The 20958-nt window shown below is 42.3% G+C and overlaps 1 protein-coding gene across 1 annotated transcript in view; it reads left to right on the forward strand.

Annotated features, from left to right (window-relative positions):
- Window positions 1-20958, forward strand: part of RSPH3 (radial spoke head 3) — a 43542-nt gene continuing 22584 nt past the window's right edge. The window contains exons 1-8 of the mRNA XM_048505293.1: window positions 1-131; window positions 2529-2616; window positions 4487-4628; window positions 7015-7160; window positions 8939-9142; window positions 11120-11282; window positions 12296-12382; window positions 14163-14247. Of these exons, the coding sequence (XP_048361250.1) occupies window positions 1-131; window positions 2529-2616; window positions 4487-4628; window positions 7015-7160; window positions 8939-9142; window positions 11120-11282; window positions 12296-12382; window positions 14163-14247 (1046 nt within the window). The remainder of the gene's footprint in view (window positions 132-2528; window positions 2617-4486; window positions 4629-7014; window positions 7161-8938; window positions 9143-11119; window positions 11283-12295; window positions 12383-14162; window positions 14248-20958) is intronic.

The raw sequence follows: 20958 nt of genomic DNA on the forward strand, positions 1-20958 counted from the left end.
ATGGCCTCAATTTCACTGTTCCACAGCCAAAATGATACTTCCAGACCGAGTGGAACCTATACCTTCAGTAGCTGCCCTCGACCTGTGCCCATGAGGCATAGATACAGAGGTTCCCAAGAGGCCAATGATCAGTGAGTACAGAAGCTTGACTATCATAGACTTTGCCTGAATCACACTCTCAGAGACACATTCTGGCATAGAGGCTCCCAACTCTACTTCTCCTACCTTTATCCCATATTATACTTTTACATTATTCCCATTTTGCCAAGCAATTAGTAGTTCCAGGGTAAAGCTTTCTGTTACCTTTTGATCAGTGCCCACTGAAGACATGTGGATTTTTGTAATATTGCTTTATTCAGAAAGTATGTATAGAAGTATAGTGTGAGAAATAACTCAATAGTCTGCCCTGAAAAGAGAAAGTAACAAAAAATCATCCCAGCTCTTCTTTTGATAGCAGAAGTGCCTTTCCATTCATAGAAATCTTTGGATCCAGTCCCAGCTCTTCTTTTGACAGCAGAAGTACCTTTCTATTCATAGAAATATTTGGATCCAATCCAGAGTGACAGCCTTATTTAAAATATTCAGACACTTCACAGCACTGTGCTCAGATTCTGCATTTATTTATGAATTCTGCTGTAGTTGCTTTAGCAAACCTACTTCAGGTTACTTTGATTTCTTCTTCATATAATTATCCTAGAGTTAAAAGGGACAGTGAGAATTGTCCATTACCCTGCTATGTTCAAAAAGTCAACACAAAATGATATAATCTCCTTTTAATCTCTGTTTTACTCTGTTATCCTATAAACAATATTGTGAACAACTGTACAAGGAAAACAGCATAATTTATAATCTCACTTGTTTGCTGTGCTATGTTCTTTTGTCTTCTTTTTTACCCTGAGAAGTCATATTTCTGAAAGGCAGCACATCTTTGGCTTGTTCAGATACTGACAACTCATTGTGGCTACTTCCACACAGGAAATTTAAATAAGACATCTACACAACATCATGCTCATTTTGAGTATCACTCATGGAACTCCCAGGGCCTCCCTTTTTATATCAGAATCAGATCCCAATCATTTTCAGTTGCTAAAGGCCAAACTACATGTTACATGACTGTTGCACCCATCACTTGGCATTTTCTTTAACAGTTTCTTTAACTGTTTATTTTTTAATTAAAAAGCAGGTGCAGAGGGTCCTAATTTGGACCAGGGCTCATGTGCTGGACAGAGTTTTAATTTCACTTGTATATTGTGTCCCCAATAGCATCCTGTGCCTGTCTATAGGTAATTAACCTGAGAGACAGTGACTAGCCCAATATCACCCACTGAGTTTAATGGCTAAGGTGGAATTTGAACACAAGTCTCCCAGTTCTTGGACAAACACTTGGGCCATTTACACACATGTGATCTTCTTCACTTTGAGTGTACATTCCCTTCAGAGGTTTATTCTCAGTTATGCATGCATTTCCCCCCTCTTTGGCACTTTGGCACTCTCCTCACTGTCAGATGAGAAAATCCCAATTCCAAAAGCATTTTTAAGTGCAACTTTTTATCTCCTTTCACAGGGAAAGTGAAGGAGAAAGGTAATCTTTAGAGGCTGAGATTTGAAAATACCTTTTTGTCAACTATGTCTTTTTCTCTGGTGAAAAAAAGATCATTCCAGTGGGATCTAAAGAGTACTGCTTTCTCTGTGTGCCATGTGTGCTCCCCTGCTTTTTGGGGGAGGGGGGGTTTGGGGAGGTTTACATATTCAAATTCTTGTTTTCCATATATGATTCTTTAACCAACCTAGTTTATAGAGAACCTTCTTTTTAACCAGATTCAAGGTACTACCCACAGCCATTTTGAGTGGGCACTATTCTAAAAAGCCCTAACCTATGCAGTGGTGGGATTCAAATAATTTAACAATTGGTTGCTTACAAGCACCATGTTAACAACCGGTTCTGCCAAAGTGGTGCGAACCTGCTGAATCCCACCACTGCCTATGTGGATATAGAGCAGGTTCTATTGAAACCACGGAGCAGGTCATATTTTGTTGTAAAAGATATAAGCAAACAAGAACACAGTTAATTAATCCATTAATTCCTGATGTAGGCATGCCAGTAGCTAATAAGGTACAATTGCTGCTGATTGGTTGTGATCCACCTATCACAGTTCCAGTGGTCAAACTTATTTGGGGTTTATTTCAATTTAAGAGGTGAGGAGAGTTTAAAGAACATGTATATGATCAAATACATTAAATAAAATTAAGTGATCAGCAGGAAAAAAAATCTGCTTAGCTATTCAGTGTGGTTATCTCACAGCCTATTGGTTAGGAACTGTACCATTAGAGAGAGAGAAATCCTCTGTGGGATCCAACCCAGTTAGTACAACTCTGCACCATTCAGCCTTATAATATTCAAAGCAGTTAGTACATTTGGTTCTTTTCGAGGCTCATTACTGACACTGAGTGTCTTTCTGCTATGTACTTGATGATGAACAGCATTCTGAATGTCATTTTCTTTCTCTCCTCAATTTTATGAATTGCAGAGATGATGGCCCAACTCGCTATGGGAACCTTATGTATGACAGGAGAGTTGTTCGGGGCAACACATATGCTCTTCAAGAATTACCTTGGGTATGATGTTTACATTAGTCACTCACTCTTGCATATTATAATGGGATGAAATTATTACTGGAAATTTATACTCATACTGAAGAAGCATCATTTTATGGGCTGTATTGTGCATTTGTGTTATTCCCTTTAGGATTTTCAAGGAAGTTGGTAAATACTTTCAGCTAACTATTCTGAAATTTGCAGTATTCTCCAACCTACTGGTTAATATCTTCCTCACAGCCCTGCTTTCTATGCCCTCATCTTCAGAGGTAAAATGCCTGGCAAGAAGATACAAGGTGGAGGTGGAGGGTGGCACCTAACTTGAAATGTCCTTCCCCTTGTTCACCTGGAGCCCACAATTCTTTCTTTCAGATGTCAGGCCAACATTTTTTTTTACCCAGGTTTTCAGCAAATTGCTAATTTTCATATCATGCTATAGTATGCTTTTAGACTGAGAGTGGTCACTTAAGAGTTAACACCTCCAGGTGGGGTCTGCAGATTTTCCAGATTTGCAACTTTTCTGCAAATATAGAGATCAGTTCCCCTGGATAAAATGGCCACTTTGGAGGTTGGACTCTATGACGTCATACCCCGCTGCAATCCTCCCACTCCTGAAACCTCACCCTCCCCAGGGTCCACCTCCAAGTTTCTAGGATTTTCCTAATCCAGCATTGACAGCTGTAGAATGGTGTGAGACTCATTTTGAGCTTCTCAGTGTTTTCTATTTTTGCAAGTGGGGACTCGCAAGAAACTTACAGGGAGGGTATACCCCTTCCTATCCCCACCCTCACTGATCTCCCCACCTACCCCCACTCATGGTACTCTACATACCCACACCCTTGCTGCTGTCCCCACCCACCACTCACCCTTAATGCCTTTCCCATCTCCTCCCTCTGGTGCAGGTTCCTTCCCCACTGCTACCCCTCCCCCACCCCACCGTCGCTGCTGCCAATCCCAGGTCCAGCGAGACTCCCAGCCTCTGCTGCTGAGCCCTCTGTGGCTTCCTTCCAGAGGTGGGATCCAGCAGGTTCTCACCAGTTCCCAAGAGTGGGTTACTAATTATTTGTGTGTGCCGAGAAGGGGTTACTAATTGGGTCCACTTTTCCATCTCCATGCCCTCACCTCCCCGAGAGGCATACTGCCTTTGAATGTGAAGGCTCCATATAGCAATTGCAACTAATAATGTAACTCCCTGAACTGGGTTAATCCCTTTCAGGTACTGCAATTCATTGATTCTCAGCCTTTCGTACCTTTTATCTCACCAGTCTCTATCAAAGAACCTGTGTGTTTCACAATTGCTGTGTTCAGATTTGTGAGTTGGGGCATTTTCTATAATGTGATGATAATTTAGAAATGACCTGGTGCAAAAAAATTTGGGGGGGTCATGGTGGAGTGGCTGCCCATGGGGGGGATCCAACTCAGGTTTTGCCCAGGGCTCAGGTTTGCCTAGGTATGCCTCTGCCCCCTATGCTGAGGGGGGGCTGGCGAGGGAACCTGTTACTAAAATTTTTGGATCCCACCACTACACGCAGGTCAGTGCAGGCTGCCACACACGCTGGTTCACCTCCTGCTAGACTGCTTCAAGTTCTGCGCACTGTTGCTGAGAGGAGGGGTATAACTAAGGGAAAAATCACGTGGCAAAATCACCAATTAGTAACCCCCTCTCGGCACACACAAATAATTAGTAACCTACTCTCGGGAACCTGTGAGAACCTGCTGGATCCCACCTCTGCTTCTGAGTAAGATTTCAACCACAGACTTTCAGTCCAGAACGGTCAGGTTTACACAACACTGTCTAAAAGATCCTCTAGACGGTTTTTTAAATGTTATTCCTGTCTAAGCAGAACTACTTTGAAACAGCTAAGAATTATCCTTGACACATAATTTCCAGACTACTGAACCCGATACTGCTGAGGTCCAAAAGCATAGAGAAGCCCACAGAAAAATGCTTGCCAGAAAGCGAGCAAAGGAGGAGTTTGAGGCAAAGGCCCCTGAGATTACAGATGCTGGAAACCGTATCAATGTACAGACAGGTAAGCCTTTCATTGTCATAAGTCAATGAAAGCCTGGTTTAAACAGGTAGGTTTCTGAAGTCAAACCACCCAGTGAAATACATTATGATTCTAGAAGCAATAAAGCAATACATTGACTTTAGTTTTACTTCCAACAAAAACAAATGTGTTCATTTTTTTAAACTTGCCCTATAAACAAAGATTGTATAGAGAGAGGGTTTCGAGTTATGTTTCCCTTTGCTGTAAATTTGCAGCACTTTTTAAAAAACATTTCACCTTTGGTATGAAGTTGAACATACATTATACCAATTTCAGTTTCGGGGCCTAACTATACTTTGTTTTCCTTGCATGCTGCACAGGTCCTGGCAATCAGATGCATCTTACGAAGTCTGTGCTAGGAATTTAATTCCTAGGTGGTATAAGTCTTCTCCCAACAATTTTCCTAACCTGAAATGACACCTTGGAGATGTTATTTGCCCCATTTGAGAAACTATGTACCATATATACTCACATATAAGTCTACTTTTTCAGCACATTTTTTGTGCTGAAAAAAGCCCCCCTCGACTTATACGCAAGTGAACAGGTGGCGAGCGGGTGGGGGGGAACGGGTGGCAAGCGAAAAAAGGCTGGGAGCTGAGGGTGTTTTTCTACACCTGCTCCCTGCTATGTGGACACAAAGGTAAGCCTTGGGCTGTTGCTTCGCTACACTACAGGTGGCCAGTAGCTTCATTCACAGTGAATATTCAGTGAATAGGTGTGAATATTAAATATTAAATTTATATGTTACAGAATGTTTGTTCAGGCTAGGAAGCTCCATGAATGCTAGGAAGCCATATTCATTGGGAAATCTGCACCATTGGAGCCCATGGTGGCAGGAATCCCACACACACATAGGGTGCCCTGGGGTGCAACCACTGCCAGCACCTTTCTCGGCCCCCACCCTGTGTTTTTGGAAAGCAGGTGGGACTTCTGTCCAGCTGAGCTTGCAGACCTGCAAAAAAGACTTGCTTTTGGGCAGTGGCTGCCATCAGCACGCAAGCATCTTCACTGTGTAATGATATTCTGTGTTGAAGGAGAACCTGTAGGGACTTTTTTAAATGGGGATCATGTTGAGTATCTTCCCTATGAAACTCTGAAGAGATACTGTCTGTGAGAGTTATATATTCCACTTCAGAATTTTTGAAGTTATTGTTGATACCATACTGTTTTTCTTTGAAATAAATATTTAAAAACATTTTATTGGTATCTATTTTTATTTTTGAAATTTACCAGTAGCTGCTGCATTTCCCACCCCAGACTTATACACGAGTCAATAAGTTTTCCCAGTTTTTTGTGGTAAAATTAGGTGCCTCGACTTATATGTGGGTCAACTTATACACGAGTATATATACTTTCTCAATTAGAGAGAAATTCTAGGGGCAGGACAAGCACTATACATGTTTGGTTTCCCGTAAATGCAAGACCCTACAGTAACTTTGTAACATGGTACTTATATAATTTAAAAATTATAAGTAAAGCACGAGTGGAGAAAGAAAAGTGTTCATTACAAGACAGCAGATCTACTACCCCATATCAGATTCCCAAAGAGAAACTCCAACACTACATACTCCATCTTCAGCCAGTGCTGTATTTCTAATCTTTTTTCATCTCTTTCTATGTTTCAGATCCCAAACTCTGCTTTCTTCCCCGCCCCCACCTCAAACATATGCCTCCTCTTCTCAAATGAAGGGGTGACATCAAGCCTTAATTGAAAGAATGGCTAAAACAGATGTGACAAGAGGCTATTTATCTCCATTCCTCTGTAAATGGTAAATTGGGCACATGCAAAGCCAAAGACACACAGGGAAAGGGAATTTAACCCTTCACTCCTCAGTTTCACTCATCAGAGCTGATTTTCCTTGCTGTTATTAACATCTTAAAGGAGCCCTGTTTTTTTAATAACACATTAATATTCTAAAAATATATAGATAAACATATAACAAACAAAATCTCTCAACATTTGGCAGGTTGTAAACTTAATATTTTTAGTCCATGAGAATTCCCATTATTGGGAGTTCTTGAAAGTTTTGCAGCCGTTTTACCATACAACCGTTTACCCGTTACATTTTGCTATCATATTTAAACAGAATTTTCACAGCAGGAGTTGCTTTCATGATGTGAGCTCTTTTTCAAACTCTGCCATGTCTCCTAGTATTCCTCCCTTTGTGGAGTCCAGTTTTTATTAGCAAGATTGGGCTGAAGGTTAAGATCTCCTTCCTACATAGCCCATATCTGACTTGGACATGAACATTCCCACAATTTACCTTTTAAAAACTGATGTTTGTTATCACAATTTTATTATTGTTGTTGTTGGATTGATAGAGGATAACAGCCGCTAAAATTTGCCATCATTATGTCACTGTTTTAGAACTGTACCTGGAAGAGATTGCAGGCCGCATTATTGAAGCTGATGTGGAATGTCAAACAGATGGTTTTGTTGACAGACCAGAGACACCACTCTACATTCCCTCCAAGACTGGATGTGATGTATCCACACAGATAGAAGAAGGAGAGGTACTGAGATTGTAATGTCAAGTTGCATCATCCCAGGATAATCAATTGCACTTCCCAATTTATTTTTGGGTTTTCATTGCTAAGTAAATGTTGAAACACTGGACAATTATTTGAATTCACAACATAATACAATTCCATAAATAGTGTTCCTGGAAAGGAGTTCTTGGCATAAATGCTTTATATTATTGGATGGTATTGTGTGCATGTTGTGATCCATCCTGAGCCCCTGCCTAGGTGTGGATAGAATAAAAAAATCTAAACAAACACAAAAAGATGGAGGAGAAGTGACAAAGTTGTTAAAGGCCGCAGGAGACTTATGGACCGAGTGGATTAAGTGCTTCACTGACATAAACTTGATTACTGTAACTTGCTTTACACTGGCCTGCCTTTGACTGTGATCTGGAAACTTAAACTTGTTCAACATGCGGCTGCCAGGCTCCTTATGGGAACATCTAGCTGCGACCAGATTACACTGGTCCTGTACCACCTTCACTGGCTGCCCATCGGGTTCCAGATCATGTTCAAGGGGTTTGATTTGAACCTTTAAGGCTATAAGCAGCCTCGGGCCTGCATATCTGAGGGACCGTGTCTCCCCGTATTGCCCCGCTAGGTCCCTCCACTCCTTGGAGGAGAACCTATTGGAGGTCCCTGGCTCAAAAGTCATCTAGCTGGCCTCCACAAGGGCCAGGGCTTTTACAGGTTTGTACTGGTGAAACAGGCTCCCTAAGGAGACCAGGGCCCTGCAGGACTTACAAAGTTTCCGCAGGGCCTGAAAAACAGACCTGTTTCGCCAGGCGTTTAGCTAGCCAGGTTGACCATTTAACCCCATGACACCTTGGCCTCTTGTGAGCATAATAAGGGAGTGGGTTTCTATTGCCATCTGCTAATATATAGTTCCCATTTTATATAGTAATATCTTGTTTTTATTGTTTTTACTGTTTTACTATTTTTAACTATGGTAGGTTTTAATGTGATTATATGTTTAAATTATTATACTCTTTTTTTTGTTCACCGTCCTGAGACATTCGGGGGAGGGCAGTTTAAAAAGTGAGTGAGTGAGTGAGTGAGTGAGTGAGTGAGTGAGTGAGTGAGTGAGTGAGTGAGTGAGTGAGTGAGTGAGTGAGTGAGTGAATAAATAAATAAATAAATAAATAATCTCTGACAGTGTTATGGTAGCCACAGAAAACCACAGTGAGGTAATACTTTTCAAACAAACCAAAATATCAGAATACAGTAACAGTTTTTTAAAAGGTAATATAACTATTACCTTTTTCTCTTTTCAAAGGGAAAATCTTTGGGGTTTTGTTTTGCCTTTGTTTTGGTGCAGCTGAATACGTGGTTTGTATCTAGAACCATTTAATCCTGTTAAATTTGTAACACATTTTTGAAGGTATTATATTTTAAGACACTGGGCACTGCAGATGTGAGGCTCTTACATCATGCCCTGAAACATCACCTTTTCCCCTGTGCTTATTTTTTTATACTGAACATCCAACCTGAGGAAGAGTTCTAAGGAACTAGTAAGCTCACAAGTGGATTTTGTGACATTTAGATTGGACTGAATTAAAAGGTATTACATAGTTGGGCTTTTTGCAGTATGCCATCTTAGTACTCCATATAATAGCCATGTAAGGTGGATCAATATTATCACCCCAGTGTTATTGAATAAGGGATCACCTGTCATCTCATCAACTATTTATAAATATAAACTTTTCTGCTGCCTTTCATAAAACATAGTATTACAGAAGAGTCAAACCGCATGTGCCTTTTTTCTTCAGCTCTTTGACTTTAACTTCGAAGTCAAACCAATACTTGAAGTTTTGGTTGGTAAAACCATAGAGCAAGCTTTGCTGGAAGTCACAGAAGAAGAAGAGATAGCCAATCTGCGGGCACATCAGCAAGCATATCACGAATTGCTTAATGCAGAAAAAGCTGAAGTTCAACGCCTTGAAGAACGAGAAAGACGTCGTAGAGTGGAAAAGGTATCAATGATGCAAATATTCATTCAGAAGATATTCATTTATTTATGAATGTGTGCACTTAAACACTTACCTATAACATCTGGATAACTATACAGAAGCATTCATTATAGAACAAGCACTCCTTGTAATAGCAAACCTGTCAGTCCTGTGACTTATTAGTATGGCAGAAAAACACAACCACTCACAGAAGAGATGGGGTTTCTAAATTCTAGAGACCCCAAGTATACAGAAAAATATTTATTTGTAAGTTTTAAAGAAACCCAGTGTCTCATTGACTACAAAGCATGCTCATGCCCTCCTAGAGCCAAGGAAATTTAGAAGGCAGTCAAGTGTCAATTAAATGGCAAAAGTGAAGAAAATTAAAGAAACTGGCCCGCTTCAGAATCTTACTGCTTACAAAGTTCTGGCAGCAGGGGGTAAGGCATGCAGCTCTTCACACACACACCCTACACACACACATATACTACTCCCCTCTAAGATACTATAAACTTTTAAGCAAAGTTGGAAGGCAAATTAAGGTTCCAAGAAAATTTTTCCTCCAATCTTAATTTCTTGTCCCTCCCCAGAACTTCTTAAGCTGTGAAAGAGTCAAAACTAACAGCATGTAGCACTTTGGAATCGGGGTGTAAAATTAGAGTAGAGGTCGGTATGCCAATTAGGTCATATTCCCCAACTCCAGTTTACAGGGAGAGAGACGCAAAATATTTCAGCCTCCTATACTGAAGTGCTCAGTTATGTACAAGATCCGTGGTGGCGAACCTTTGGCACTCCAGATGTTATGTTACTCCATAACATCTGGAGTGCCAAAGGTTCGCTACCACTGCACTAGACGATACATGAGCTTTACCATCTTCAGCAGCTATCTTCATATGGAAATGGATTTTAGGTAGTTCCCACACGCTGTTCTCATAGGCCGTTTCCGCATGGGCCAAAAACGGCGGCCTGGGGGCAGTAAAAACGCCGCCCCCAGGCCGCCATTCGCACAGGCTGCGCTACTGAAATGCAGCAGCGCCAACCTGGCTGCCCTTCCCCTCCCTCAGGGCGGCGTCAGGCCGCCCTAAAAAACAACCCTTTAAAGGGTTGTTTTTGAGGGAACAGCGTCTTCCCGGCGGCACAGTGCGAACAGCACCGCTGAACACCAGCTTCTTTCCTTTCACTTTTGTCGCCTGCTGCTGGCTCTCCTTCTCCTCGTCCTCCCACCCCCTGGAGGTCGGAGGGCAGCGTGGGCGGGGCTTCGGAGGCCAGCAGGCCGACGACGGGGACAAGGTGAGTGGGAAAGGGAAGGGGGCAGAGGCGGCTCCATGAAGAGCCGCCTGTCGTCCACCAGTTTTCCTGAGGCCGCTCTCACGCTATGCGGCGACGGTTTCCCACGCCGGCAGAATTTTTTGTCGCCTGGGCGCTTGGGGCCGTGCGGAAACGGCCATAGTATTTGGAGCCAGTTAAATTCTGAAAATATAGACATGTTCTGTAACAGAGCAAAGGGGGTAAAGCAACATAGCATGTAGAACGAAGCAAAAACATTGTGAGGGGTAAGTGCACTATGTCCAATCCATTGGAAACACCAAAGGTAACCAGGCAGTCACTTAATGACAAAGCTGTTTTTTCCCACCAAAAGACAGACCACATCAGCAGGAACAGCTGTCAAGATAAAACATCTTGAATTAGGATTCAGAAAGTAAAAGATAGTTCCTTTATATCTTTGTCAAGTAAAAGAAAAGATCAGAAAAAATTGTTTTGAGCCATTTTCATTCCTGGTACCAGTTTTCTTTTTCAAAATATTTAGTGATCTACTTTAGTAACTTTAGTAAATGTTCACATTAATAATATGTGGTTGCTACTGTTGCTTTCCCAAGATTTAGCAACCTTCTCAGCATTTAAAAAAGGTTTAACCCTATTCTAAGAGTCCCAACATGTAGCATGACTATAGGGAAATATTTGTTACTCCAACTTACACTCTTTTTAAAAAAAAAAATACAGGCCCAACGTATGTACCTTCAGACAGAAGCACAGCTAAAACAAAATAAAGTCAAGGAGAAAGTTGCAGCACGGGCATTTGCTTTACAGTACCTGAAAGATCTCATTCCTTCAGTCTTCAGTAATCTTCTGGATCATGGGTACTTCTATGATACAGTAGAAAGAGGTATGTACTATTGTATATTAGTTTTGAAATGCTTTTAAGTGATTCATACACATCATCAATGTAACTCAGTATCATTTGTTACATGAGAAAAGTCTCCCTGTGCTAGGAGGACCACCATGGTGGCATGTAAGGAAGGCTCTATATAATCAGTACTTCTTGGTCTTGGAGTTTGATACATGGTACATCAGCATGAATCTCATCAGAAGATCATAGAATCATACAGTTGGAAGAGACCAAAAGGACCATCAAGTCCAACCCCCTGCTGTGCAGGAATACACAATCAAAGCACAATCAAAGATGACACTATTTCTTTGCCTCTGGTTAAATAATTAAAACCTATGTTTGGCATTCACACCTAACATGTTCTGATACACGTTCATCAATTTCCAGCTTGTTTCTTTGTCCAATTCAAAGTGCTGGTTGGGGTTTATAGAGGCCTAAATGTACTGTATAAAATGCCTTCTCCAGCATGAGCCTGTTGTACATTGAGATGGTGTGGACATGCACTTCTTTGTGTCCTGCAACCTTCAGAAGTTCAGTGTGTGGCTAAACAGAGCATGACCTTCTTGGTGGCAGTGTTAAGGTTTTGAAACTCCCTTCTCTGTGAGGCCCAATAAGCACTATCTCTGTTCATCTTCTAGAAATTAGTCAAGATTGTTTTGTTAGGCTTCTAATGCGACATGAATCTAGATTTTGACCTTTTTAATACTTCTGAGTTGGCTTTTTAAAAAATAGCATTTGTTTTGTTTGCCGGGCTTTTGATTTTGCAAGTTTTGTTGGTTTTCTGGATTGCTATATTTATGATTTTGGTTTTTTTATGTGAGTAAACTACTGTGAGAGTCCTTGTAAACAAAAACTAGATAAATATTTGATTCATATTCTTATTATTATCTATTATTGTTTATAATATTTATAAGTTAAAAATGCCAGCAATGTGTCTCACTGAAACTGGGGACACAAGCTTCCATGTTTCAAGATTAATGTTAAAAAACGTTTTGGTCTTTCATATACAGATATTGAAAAAGAATTCCTTCCATATTTGATGAAAAACACAGAAAAAGACATGGAGAAGAGAATCCTGGGAAGAGTAATAACTGACAGTAAGTTAGGGGAGAAAGAGAGTAATTGAGAGAGTAATTAAGACTCCATTTCTAAATAATCAATAATACCATTATGGCTGTTATCAAATAGGGTGCCAGGAAATTACCAACAAAGATTTGTGCAGTAAAATAATTATCTTTTTCCAGGGATATTTTAAATGTAGTTACTGTTAAAATGAACATATAAATTACCCACAGTATGATTATTCTAATTACATTTTAGAGAATTGCCCAGCCAAAGGATTCACCACCTTAAAGGTATATATCTTTGTTGTCAAGAAATATCAGGAGGCTGCCTTAAAAGCATGTCAAGATTGACACTGACACTCAGGAAGCTTTCATCACAGCCCAATATTTTAAATGGCATAAGTCCAGTATGTACCCATAGGTGGCATGAAAGTTGTGCTTCCATTTTTAACTGCAAATTTCAATCAAAGTAAAACATTTTTCAGCTACATTGATTAAAGCATTCCCACTAAAAGTCAACAGGATCTGAAAGAGCTTTACGCTACTGAGATCCTGCCCTTTTTTAATTTACCTAATGGTGCAGGACGCCGCTGTGTTAATGACAGAGATTAGCTTTTCAGATATCTTTAATTTTATTTAAAAACAGCCATGAGGGATTTAGTTCAGAGCCCCTGTACCAAGGTGGGGGCTAAATCTTTGCTCATGTGCCATTTCCCAAAAGAAATGGCACATATATGGCTTAAGCTGTTATTAGCTCCAATAAAATGCCTGACTGCCAGCTTTTCTTCTTTTTTGTTTTCTGTCAACTTGCAGCTGATTTATGGCAATCATGTAGGATTTTCAAGGCAAAGACTTCAGAGGTGGCTTGCCACTGCCTGCCTCTGGGAACCATCGAAATGCGAAGCAGGGCTGACCCAGCTCAGCTTTCAAGATCTGATTCACAGAGGCTGTATTTATTTAGAGAATGAACAGAGATTTCTGTCAAGCAACCTATGTGGAGAAGACCTAATCTTCTTCCCCCATACTACAGTACCATAGCCCAGATTCACATGTGGGGCTGGGGGGGGGGGGGAGCTATTTCTAAAGGAAATTAAAGATGCTTGAAAATCCAATCATGGATCGCCAATGTTTTGTCCAGTTGAACCCTTAGAATTCCAAGAATGCAAAGACCATAGAGAAGACTGCCACGTCAGGGCCAAAATCCAGAGCATACTCTAGAGTTGGCACATGCCCAGTAGTACTTCTGGTCCTTTTTTTTTAACATGAGTCTGCAACGCTGATAGTATGCTGCATAAAAGTGTGAATATATGGTTATTCAAGAAACACAAACCAAAAGCCCTTCTGGGCATGCAAAAGCTAATCATGGCAGTCTCTGTACAGTCATCAGTATTACTAATGAGCCTTAAAAAGGACAAGTTAGCACAATAATGCTAGTGAGCTAATTGAGTTGCTTGAAATTGTTCTCTCTGCTGCTTTGCACCCTTGATTCTCAGTTTATCTAGTCTGCCATTCTTGGCACCTTTGCTTTATAATTTTAATTTTTTTCAAATGTTGTTTTCTACTATGAGCTCTTTAGGATGAAGCAGAGCTTGCATTGAAAACGCATGATAGCTGAACCTAAGCAGGTCCAAGTCTATTTTCAGTGCCTGGGAGAGTTACTCCTTGGGAGCCCTCTGTGTGCCACGTTGGGTTTCATGATGAACCAAAATATAATAAAACAAAACAGCAAATTCAGCTTCCTGATCACAGTACAGGAGAAATTACATAAAGATCTTACAGGATAAACTATAACTCCAAGTAAATTACTTTCCAGATTTAATCCGTGAGGTCATTGGAAACAGATTGGAAAAATTTGATGAAAATAAAAATCCTGGTTTGAAAAGAAGACATCTAAGGGGGTACGAACCCCACCATCATGCTTCTCAGTTTCCCATATGATCCTCATGACCAAAAGAACCAGGTAATGAGAACGAGATGGCTCTATCCAAAAATATTCAGTCTTGGTGATCTACTGACACATCATGGTTTTTATACAGGATGGTGCCAAAGTGTTTAGGTTGCAGTCTTAAACATGCACAAGATTTCTAAAGCATTGGGATTATCTGAAAACATCTGTACTATGTTCAGTCCAATCTATATTTTCCTCTCCAGGATTATGTTCTCAAACAAACAATACAAGGGAGTTGAATCAAAACCTGGCTATAGGTGGCACTGCACTGATACATTAAAACATGTCACACTTCAGGCTTTCCTTTTTGCTCCTCTTCTGAAACTTAGCTGTGGGATGAGGATTTCTTACATTCTTACACCACTTCCTTATCCATCTTTCTAGAGGCTGCTCTGATAGTGCTTGGAAGTTGCCATACAATGTGTAAGTGTTACTCTAGCTGAGCTATTCCAGACAGATATACAGGAATAAATATAAGCCACATAAATAGAAAAATACGAAGGTTGAGAAAAAATCTAATGAAATCCTCATACACAAAGTATATGCAGGCAAAAGTGCCAACTGTTTCAGCAAGCACATCCTAAAAATCTTAACAAAACAAATACAATTTGATGTGTAAGACAAAAAGTGACTCAAAAGGCCATTCAATATGTATAACTATCAAAAATATATCTAAATAGACAAATTTCAAACAGGAGACCAGATGGGCTTCAACATCAAGGTCCTCATCACAAAGAGTGGCTGAGATTTACCTAGGATGCCGTTGCTGTTTGGGAGTGGGGCAGGGAGAGGGGCTGCCCTGGAGGAGGCAGGCCTGTGGCCTTATCCCCTTTGATGAGTGAGGTATAAACAAACAAACAAACAAACAAACAAATATGAGCATGCCGGCCATCCCGCATCTCTTCTTGCCAGAGCGCTGATGGCTTCTCCCTCCTTCCTTCCCTCCCTCATGAGTCTGGGTTTTTTGTTGTCTGCATTCTGGTTACGGTGGTGGTGGTGGTTGTTATTTGCATTTCATCTGTCACAGCCTGACAGGTTGTGCATGGGGACTGATCTGTTCAGGGGGCCTCCCCATTTGGTGGGGGCCTCCATAAGAGGCCTGAGGGATGGAGGGAGCCTGTGAACCAGGCCCACCCCCGGCAGCAAAGGGAGCTCATCCAGGGGCCAGAACCCTGATGGCTCCCATTATCTTGCTGCTCCAGGCGTTGGTGTTTCCCCCATGCATCAGGCTGGGGGAAAGTTATTACTGGGGGACAGCAGAGATGCTGCCCAGTGCTGGATCTGTTCCCTATGCTGCACCTCTGCTTCCTTTTGTCAGCACACCAATAAAATGCCTGTGGCCAAATTTTACCCACACAATGGGGTCTTCTGTGTCTCTTTTTATTTATTTTATTTTATTTATTTATTGTTATATTTTGCACCCTTGGACTGCTTCCTCCGCTCCTCAGGCGACAACTGAATATTAATAGTTTTAAATTACAAAATTAAATGTTCCATTAAGTCTACATCAAATGTTTGTGAACTCTCAAATGTTTATGGACAATTCTCAAGGTATACGTGTTTAAACCTGTTGGCTTTTTGAGCCTCATATGCTTCCTGTACTAGGATTTTTAAAAAAGATTTTGCCTCAACCTTTTGTTTCTTGTTCTGTTTTTTAAGGCTGGTTATAGCTTTAGTGATATTATTTTTTTATGAATTAAATTTAATAAACCACCCACCCCCGAAGGGCTCTCCCTTTCTTTCTATAAACCAGACATAATAATACCATCTAACTTATTCCCCCTCCTCCACACCCAGACCATCCAGGGACAGCAGTGGGAGGGCATTTTAAGCTACTTTGTAGCAGAAATGTGTTTGCCCATAGAAAAACTCTGCTGGAGCCAAAACATTAAGTGAATAAACAGTTTTGTCTTCCACCTGTTTTAAAGCATCATTACCAGTTAAACAAAGTTAGACTGCTGTTTTAACTTGCCTGTTTGGCATATTGTTTGTGTATTTTTTTATAGCATGGCATTTCCCTCAAATAATAAACTATCAGAATGCAATCCTGATACACTTATTCAGGACACTAATTATATTTCAGGTTCAAATATTACCTCAACCCTTCATTTACTGATGTGGAGGAGGGGAATAAAATGAAAATATATTTTAATTTGGTATTTCCCTTGAAAAATTTTTAAAAATCAGTACAAAACATCAGAAAGATCAGTGAAATGGCCAGAATCTCATATTGTCTATATCTGCTCTATTTAATTCTCTGTGTTGGAGAAGTTAAAACATCACACAGTTCTCCAAAAACAGGATATCTCAATTACACTATCTGAGAACAAAGAACATGATGCTGGCAAAATTCAGCACATTTAACTTGCAGTTACAATAAATTATGAATGTGTGTGTTCAGCTTCTCTTCTCAAGGGAGTAGCAGTGGCCTAGGAGGTTAAGAGCTCATGTATCTAATCTGGAGGAACCGGGTTTGATTCTCTGTTCTGCCACCTGAGCTGTGGAGGCTTATCTGGGGAATTCAGATTAGCCTGTACACTCCCACACACGCCAGCTGGGTCACCTTGGGCCAGTCACAGCTTCTCGGAGCTCTCTCAGCCCCACCTACCTCACAGGGTGTGTGTTGTGAGGGGGGAAGGGCAAGGAGATTGTAAGCCCCTTTGAGTATCCTGCAGGAGAGAAAGGGGGGATATAAATCCAAACTCTTCTTCTTCAAATGAATTAGATTTGAAAACGCATAACATAAGCAGGATTTGTAGTACCCCAGATCTGTACTATTCATGTTTTAAAGTGTCAACATTTTAAGAGCTTCACTGTTTTAACAGTAGGTGTCAGTAATGCCATTTGAAGACCAAAATTATAGCTTTATAGATAAAAGTCACACAAACCCCTCACCAATTGCTACTGAGTTGTGGGAGTGCACTGTGCCATTCGAAGCAGAATAACATCCTTATAAGTTCACTGAAGTCAGCGGGTGTGCTTATGACACCATTAGCAGCCTTTATCCATAGTCAGTTTCAGGAGACTTTAGGAATCTAGGGACAATTATAGGAGTGCTGATATGCTTGTTTTTGTTTTTTCAAAATCACTTTGTGTGGGTATTTAACATCAAAATCAAGAGCAGATTTCATGCTGGAATGTAACTCAGGATACAGGTACAACCACAATAAATTATGAATGCATGTGCTCAGCTTTCCTTCTCAAATGAATTAAATTTGAAAATGCATACTGTAAGTGTAAGGAATTCCAAAGAGCGGAATTCCATTCCGCCTCCTTGAATCCCTGGAGGAAGGGGGAGACGATGTTAGGGATGGCCGGAGGGGGAGGAGCCGCCGTAGTTTGTGATCGGGTGACAGCTAATCCCAGCTGGGAGGGAGAGAGAACTGTGCGCGGGATATCTCAGAAGCGATGTTTCCCCCCCCCCCTCCGGGGAGGCGAGACAGCGCATCAGCCAGTTTGTTGCTTTTACCAGGGAAGAAATGGACTGTGAAAGAGAATCTGGAGAAAAAATCGGCCCAACGCAATTGTTTTGCAGACATTTTGAGTGGTGTGGACAGGGCAGCCAGATTTTTGTGATCCGACCAAACCTGGAAGGGGTGTTTGGCTCCCTCTAGCCAGTGGCGCCAAACACTCAATGCAGCTTTGATAGCCAGGTCTCCTTATCCCCTACAGTCCAATTTAATTCAGCCCCAGAAAACTTTTTGGATAAGTAAGCACACGGTACCAATTTGTTATCTTTATTTTTTCTGCAAGAGGGCAGCGCCTAGCGCCTTATCCGACGCATCCACATGTACGATGAAAGGAAGATCTGGGTCTGGGTGCCTCAAAATTGGTTCCGTAGTAAAAGCTGTTTTTAGCTGCTGGAATGCTGACTGGCATTCTTGAGACCAGAGAAGGGGAGCCCCGGGTTCAGAAGCCTCGCGAAGTCTTCTTTGCCTTTGGTACGTAGGAGATCGGTGAGCTGTAAGGCAATTTCAGCAAATCGGGAATAAAGTCACGAGAGAAATTGGCAAAGCCGAGGAAGGATTGCAGTTCATTCCTGTTGGTGGGGGCAGGCCAGTCAATTACTGCGGCTATTTTTGCTGGGTCCACTTCCAAACCTTCATGAGAGATTCGATACCCCAGATAGTCAATGGAGGAGCCGATGGAAGCAGCATTTTGACAACTTGACAAAAAGGGAGTTATCTAGTAGGCGTTGTAAGACTTCTCGTACTAGCTTCTCATGCTCCTCAATGTTTTGTGAGTAAATTAATACATCATCTAAATATACGACCACCCCTTTGTATAACAGATCTTGTAAAACTGCTGATAAGGGCCATGAAGGCTCCTGGGCTCCAGCTAATCCGAATGGCATTATTAAATATTCATATTGTCCAAACTTTGTATTGAAAGCTGTCATGTTCATAGCCTTCCGCAATCACGGACTCTGTAATAAGCCTCTCTTAAGTCCAATTTGGTAAAGATCCGCCCTTTGCCCAATGCATCCAAGAGGTCTTTAATTAAGGGCAAAGGATACTTGTTGGATACGGACACTGCATTCAATCCGCGGTAATCAGTAATAAAGTCTTAACGAACCGGCCTTTTTCTTAACAAATAGAACAGGGGCGGCATGGGTATGTTTTGTGGCTCGTCGTATAACTCCGCGAGACAAGTTTTTATCTAAGAAGGCACGGAGTTACTTCTCCTCGGTGGGACTCATGCGATACATTATACCTTTAGGTAACTGAGCTCCGGGTTGTAGTAGACTTTTGCAGTCAGTATCCCTATGGGGGCAATTGGTCGCGACTCCTGTTCTTGAAACACTCTGGACAAGTCTTGATACTTCATGGATTTCCGTAGGACCAGGGCAGACAATACATTTAAAGCTTTAGGACCCATGAGCTCGTTCTCAGTGAGAGGTGGGCTTTCCTCCCCGCTCATGTGATCTCCACAGGGGATCTGAGAATTGAGGATCCGCTTCTTTCCATATGATGGTTGGTTCGTGTAAGAGCAACCAAGGCATGCCTAACACAATAGAGCGTTTAGCAACGGGAGCAAGAATGAAACTTATTTTCTCCCAATGGTCGGCACAACGGAGAAATACTGGCTGGGTTTTAAAACGTGCCGGACCTTCACCGCCTAGAGGGCTACCATCCATTTGGGTAAAGGAGATGGGTTTCACCAAGGGGACTCGGTCTAAACCAAGTTCGTCGGCCACTTGTGGTCTCATGAGACAGTGGGAACAGCCCGAGTCCACAAGTGCAGAGGCCAGAATGTGCGTATGTTTACTTGGGTTGGCTAGCGCGGTTAAAATGGTAATGGGAGCACTGCCTTCACTCACCACATCTGGAGTAGGGTTAATGTCCTCGGGTGCTGCTGACAGGCAGAGCGCTACATCCCCGTCCTCGAAATCTTCCTCGATAGCAGCTTTAGACGATCCCTGAGGCGGCGGACCTGATTTACGTGGAGGCTTGGCTGCCACGGTGCGTGTAGTCGGAACTTGGGGTTTTTGTTTCTTCGGGCAGTTGGCAGCCAGGTGGCCAGGTCCCCCGCAGTAAAGGCACAATCCCAAGCGGCGACGGCGTTCTGAAGTGGTTTCAGCTGCGACGGGAGGAGTTGATTTGCGCGTACTTCGGGCTGGTGTCCTGGCAGGTTTGGGGCGCGGACGGCCAGCTGGGCGGGCGCGCGCAAGCCGGGCAGCGATTTGTGATCCCAGTTCGATCCATTCGGCTACTGTCCGCGGGATCCGGATGAGGATAACCGTTTCGCGCAGTTTGATGTCCATGCCTTCAAAAAAGTACTCACATTTCATGCGTTCCGGCCAGTCTGGAGGAAGTTTACTGGCCGCTGCACGAAATTCCCGGGCATATTCAGCGAAAGAACGGTTACCTTGCTGGATGGTTTTTACTGTACGTATAGCAATGTTTTCTGCATCAGGGTCTTGGAAACGAAGGCGTAACGCCTGGAGGAACCCCCCCCCCACTGTACGAGTGTCGTCAGCCTGTAATTCATAGAGGGTAACGAACCATTCAGCCGCTATGCCATCCAGTACTGATCCAATGTCTCGAACTTTTTCACGTTCAGAACGATATAAATCATCATACTCTTGCATATGGGCATCGAGTTGTAAGATGAAGTAGGGGAGTTTCGATGCAGTCCCGTCAAAACGAGCTGGGATGGGGGGTCTGTAAAATCCTCTCTCAACAGCTCGAGGTGCATGCTGAGGTTGTTGCTGTAGGTGGCCTGGTGGCTGTAAGGGGTACAGTGGCGGGGCTGGAGGAACCGGGAGTGGTTGAAGCGCCCTGGGTTGGGGGGCCGCTGGAATCGGGCCTCGAAGTACCGTGCCTCCAGCGGGGAGGGGGGCTGTAGGCGCCCGGTAGAAGGTGTGGGCGTTATCTGGAGCCCTTGTCAGCGTAGCCCGCTGTCTTCGCAAATCCTGTTCTAGGTCGGCCAACTCTCTTTCCTTACGTGTTAAGGCGTCCTGGTGCGCATGCAAGGCCGCCCTTTCACGATCCAATTTAATTCGTTCATCTCGTTGTATGGCTGTAGTCAGTTCATTCTGTGTTTGGATGGCCCTGATGCCCTCGCGCTGGCGTTGTAAATCCATTTTTGATTGATCCAGTACTTTGTCATGAACTGTCAGATTCTGCTGGAACTGTCGGCGCAACGCTTCTCTTTCGCG

This window comes from Sphaerodactylus townsendi, linkage group LG01, assembly GCF_021028975.2.
Source record: "Sphaerodactylus townsendi isolate TG3544 linkage group LG01, MPM_Stown_v2.3, whole genome shotgun sequence".
Classification (NCBI taxonomy): Eukaryota; Metazoa; Chordata; class Lepidosauria; order Squamata; family Sphaerodactylidae; genus Sphaerodactylus; species Sphaerodactylus townsendi.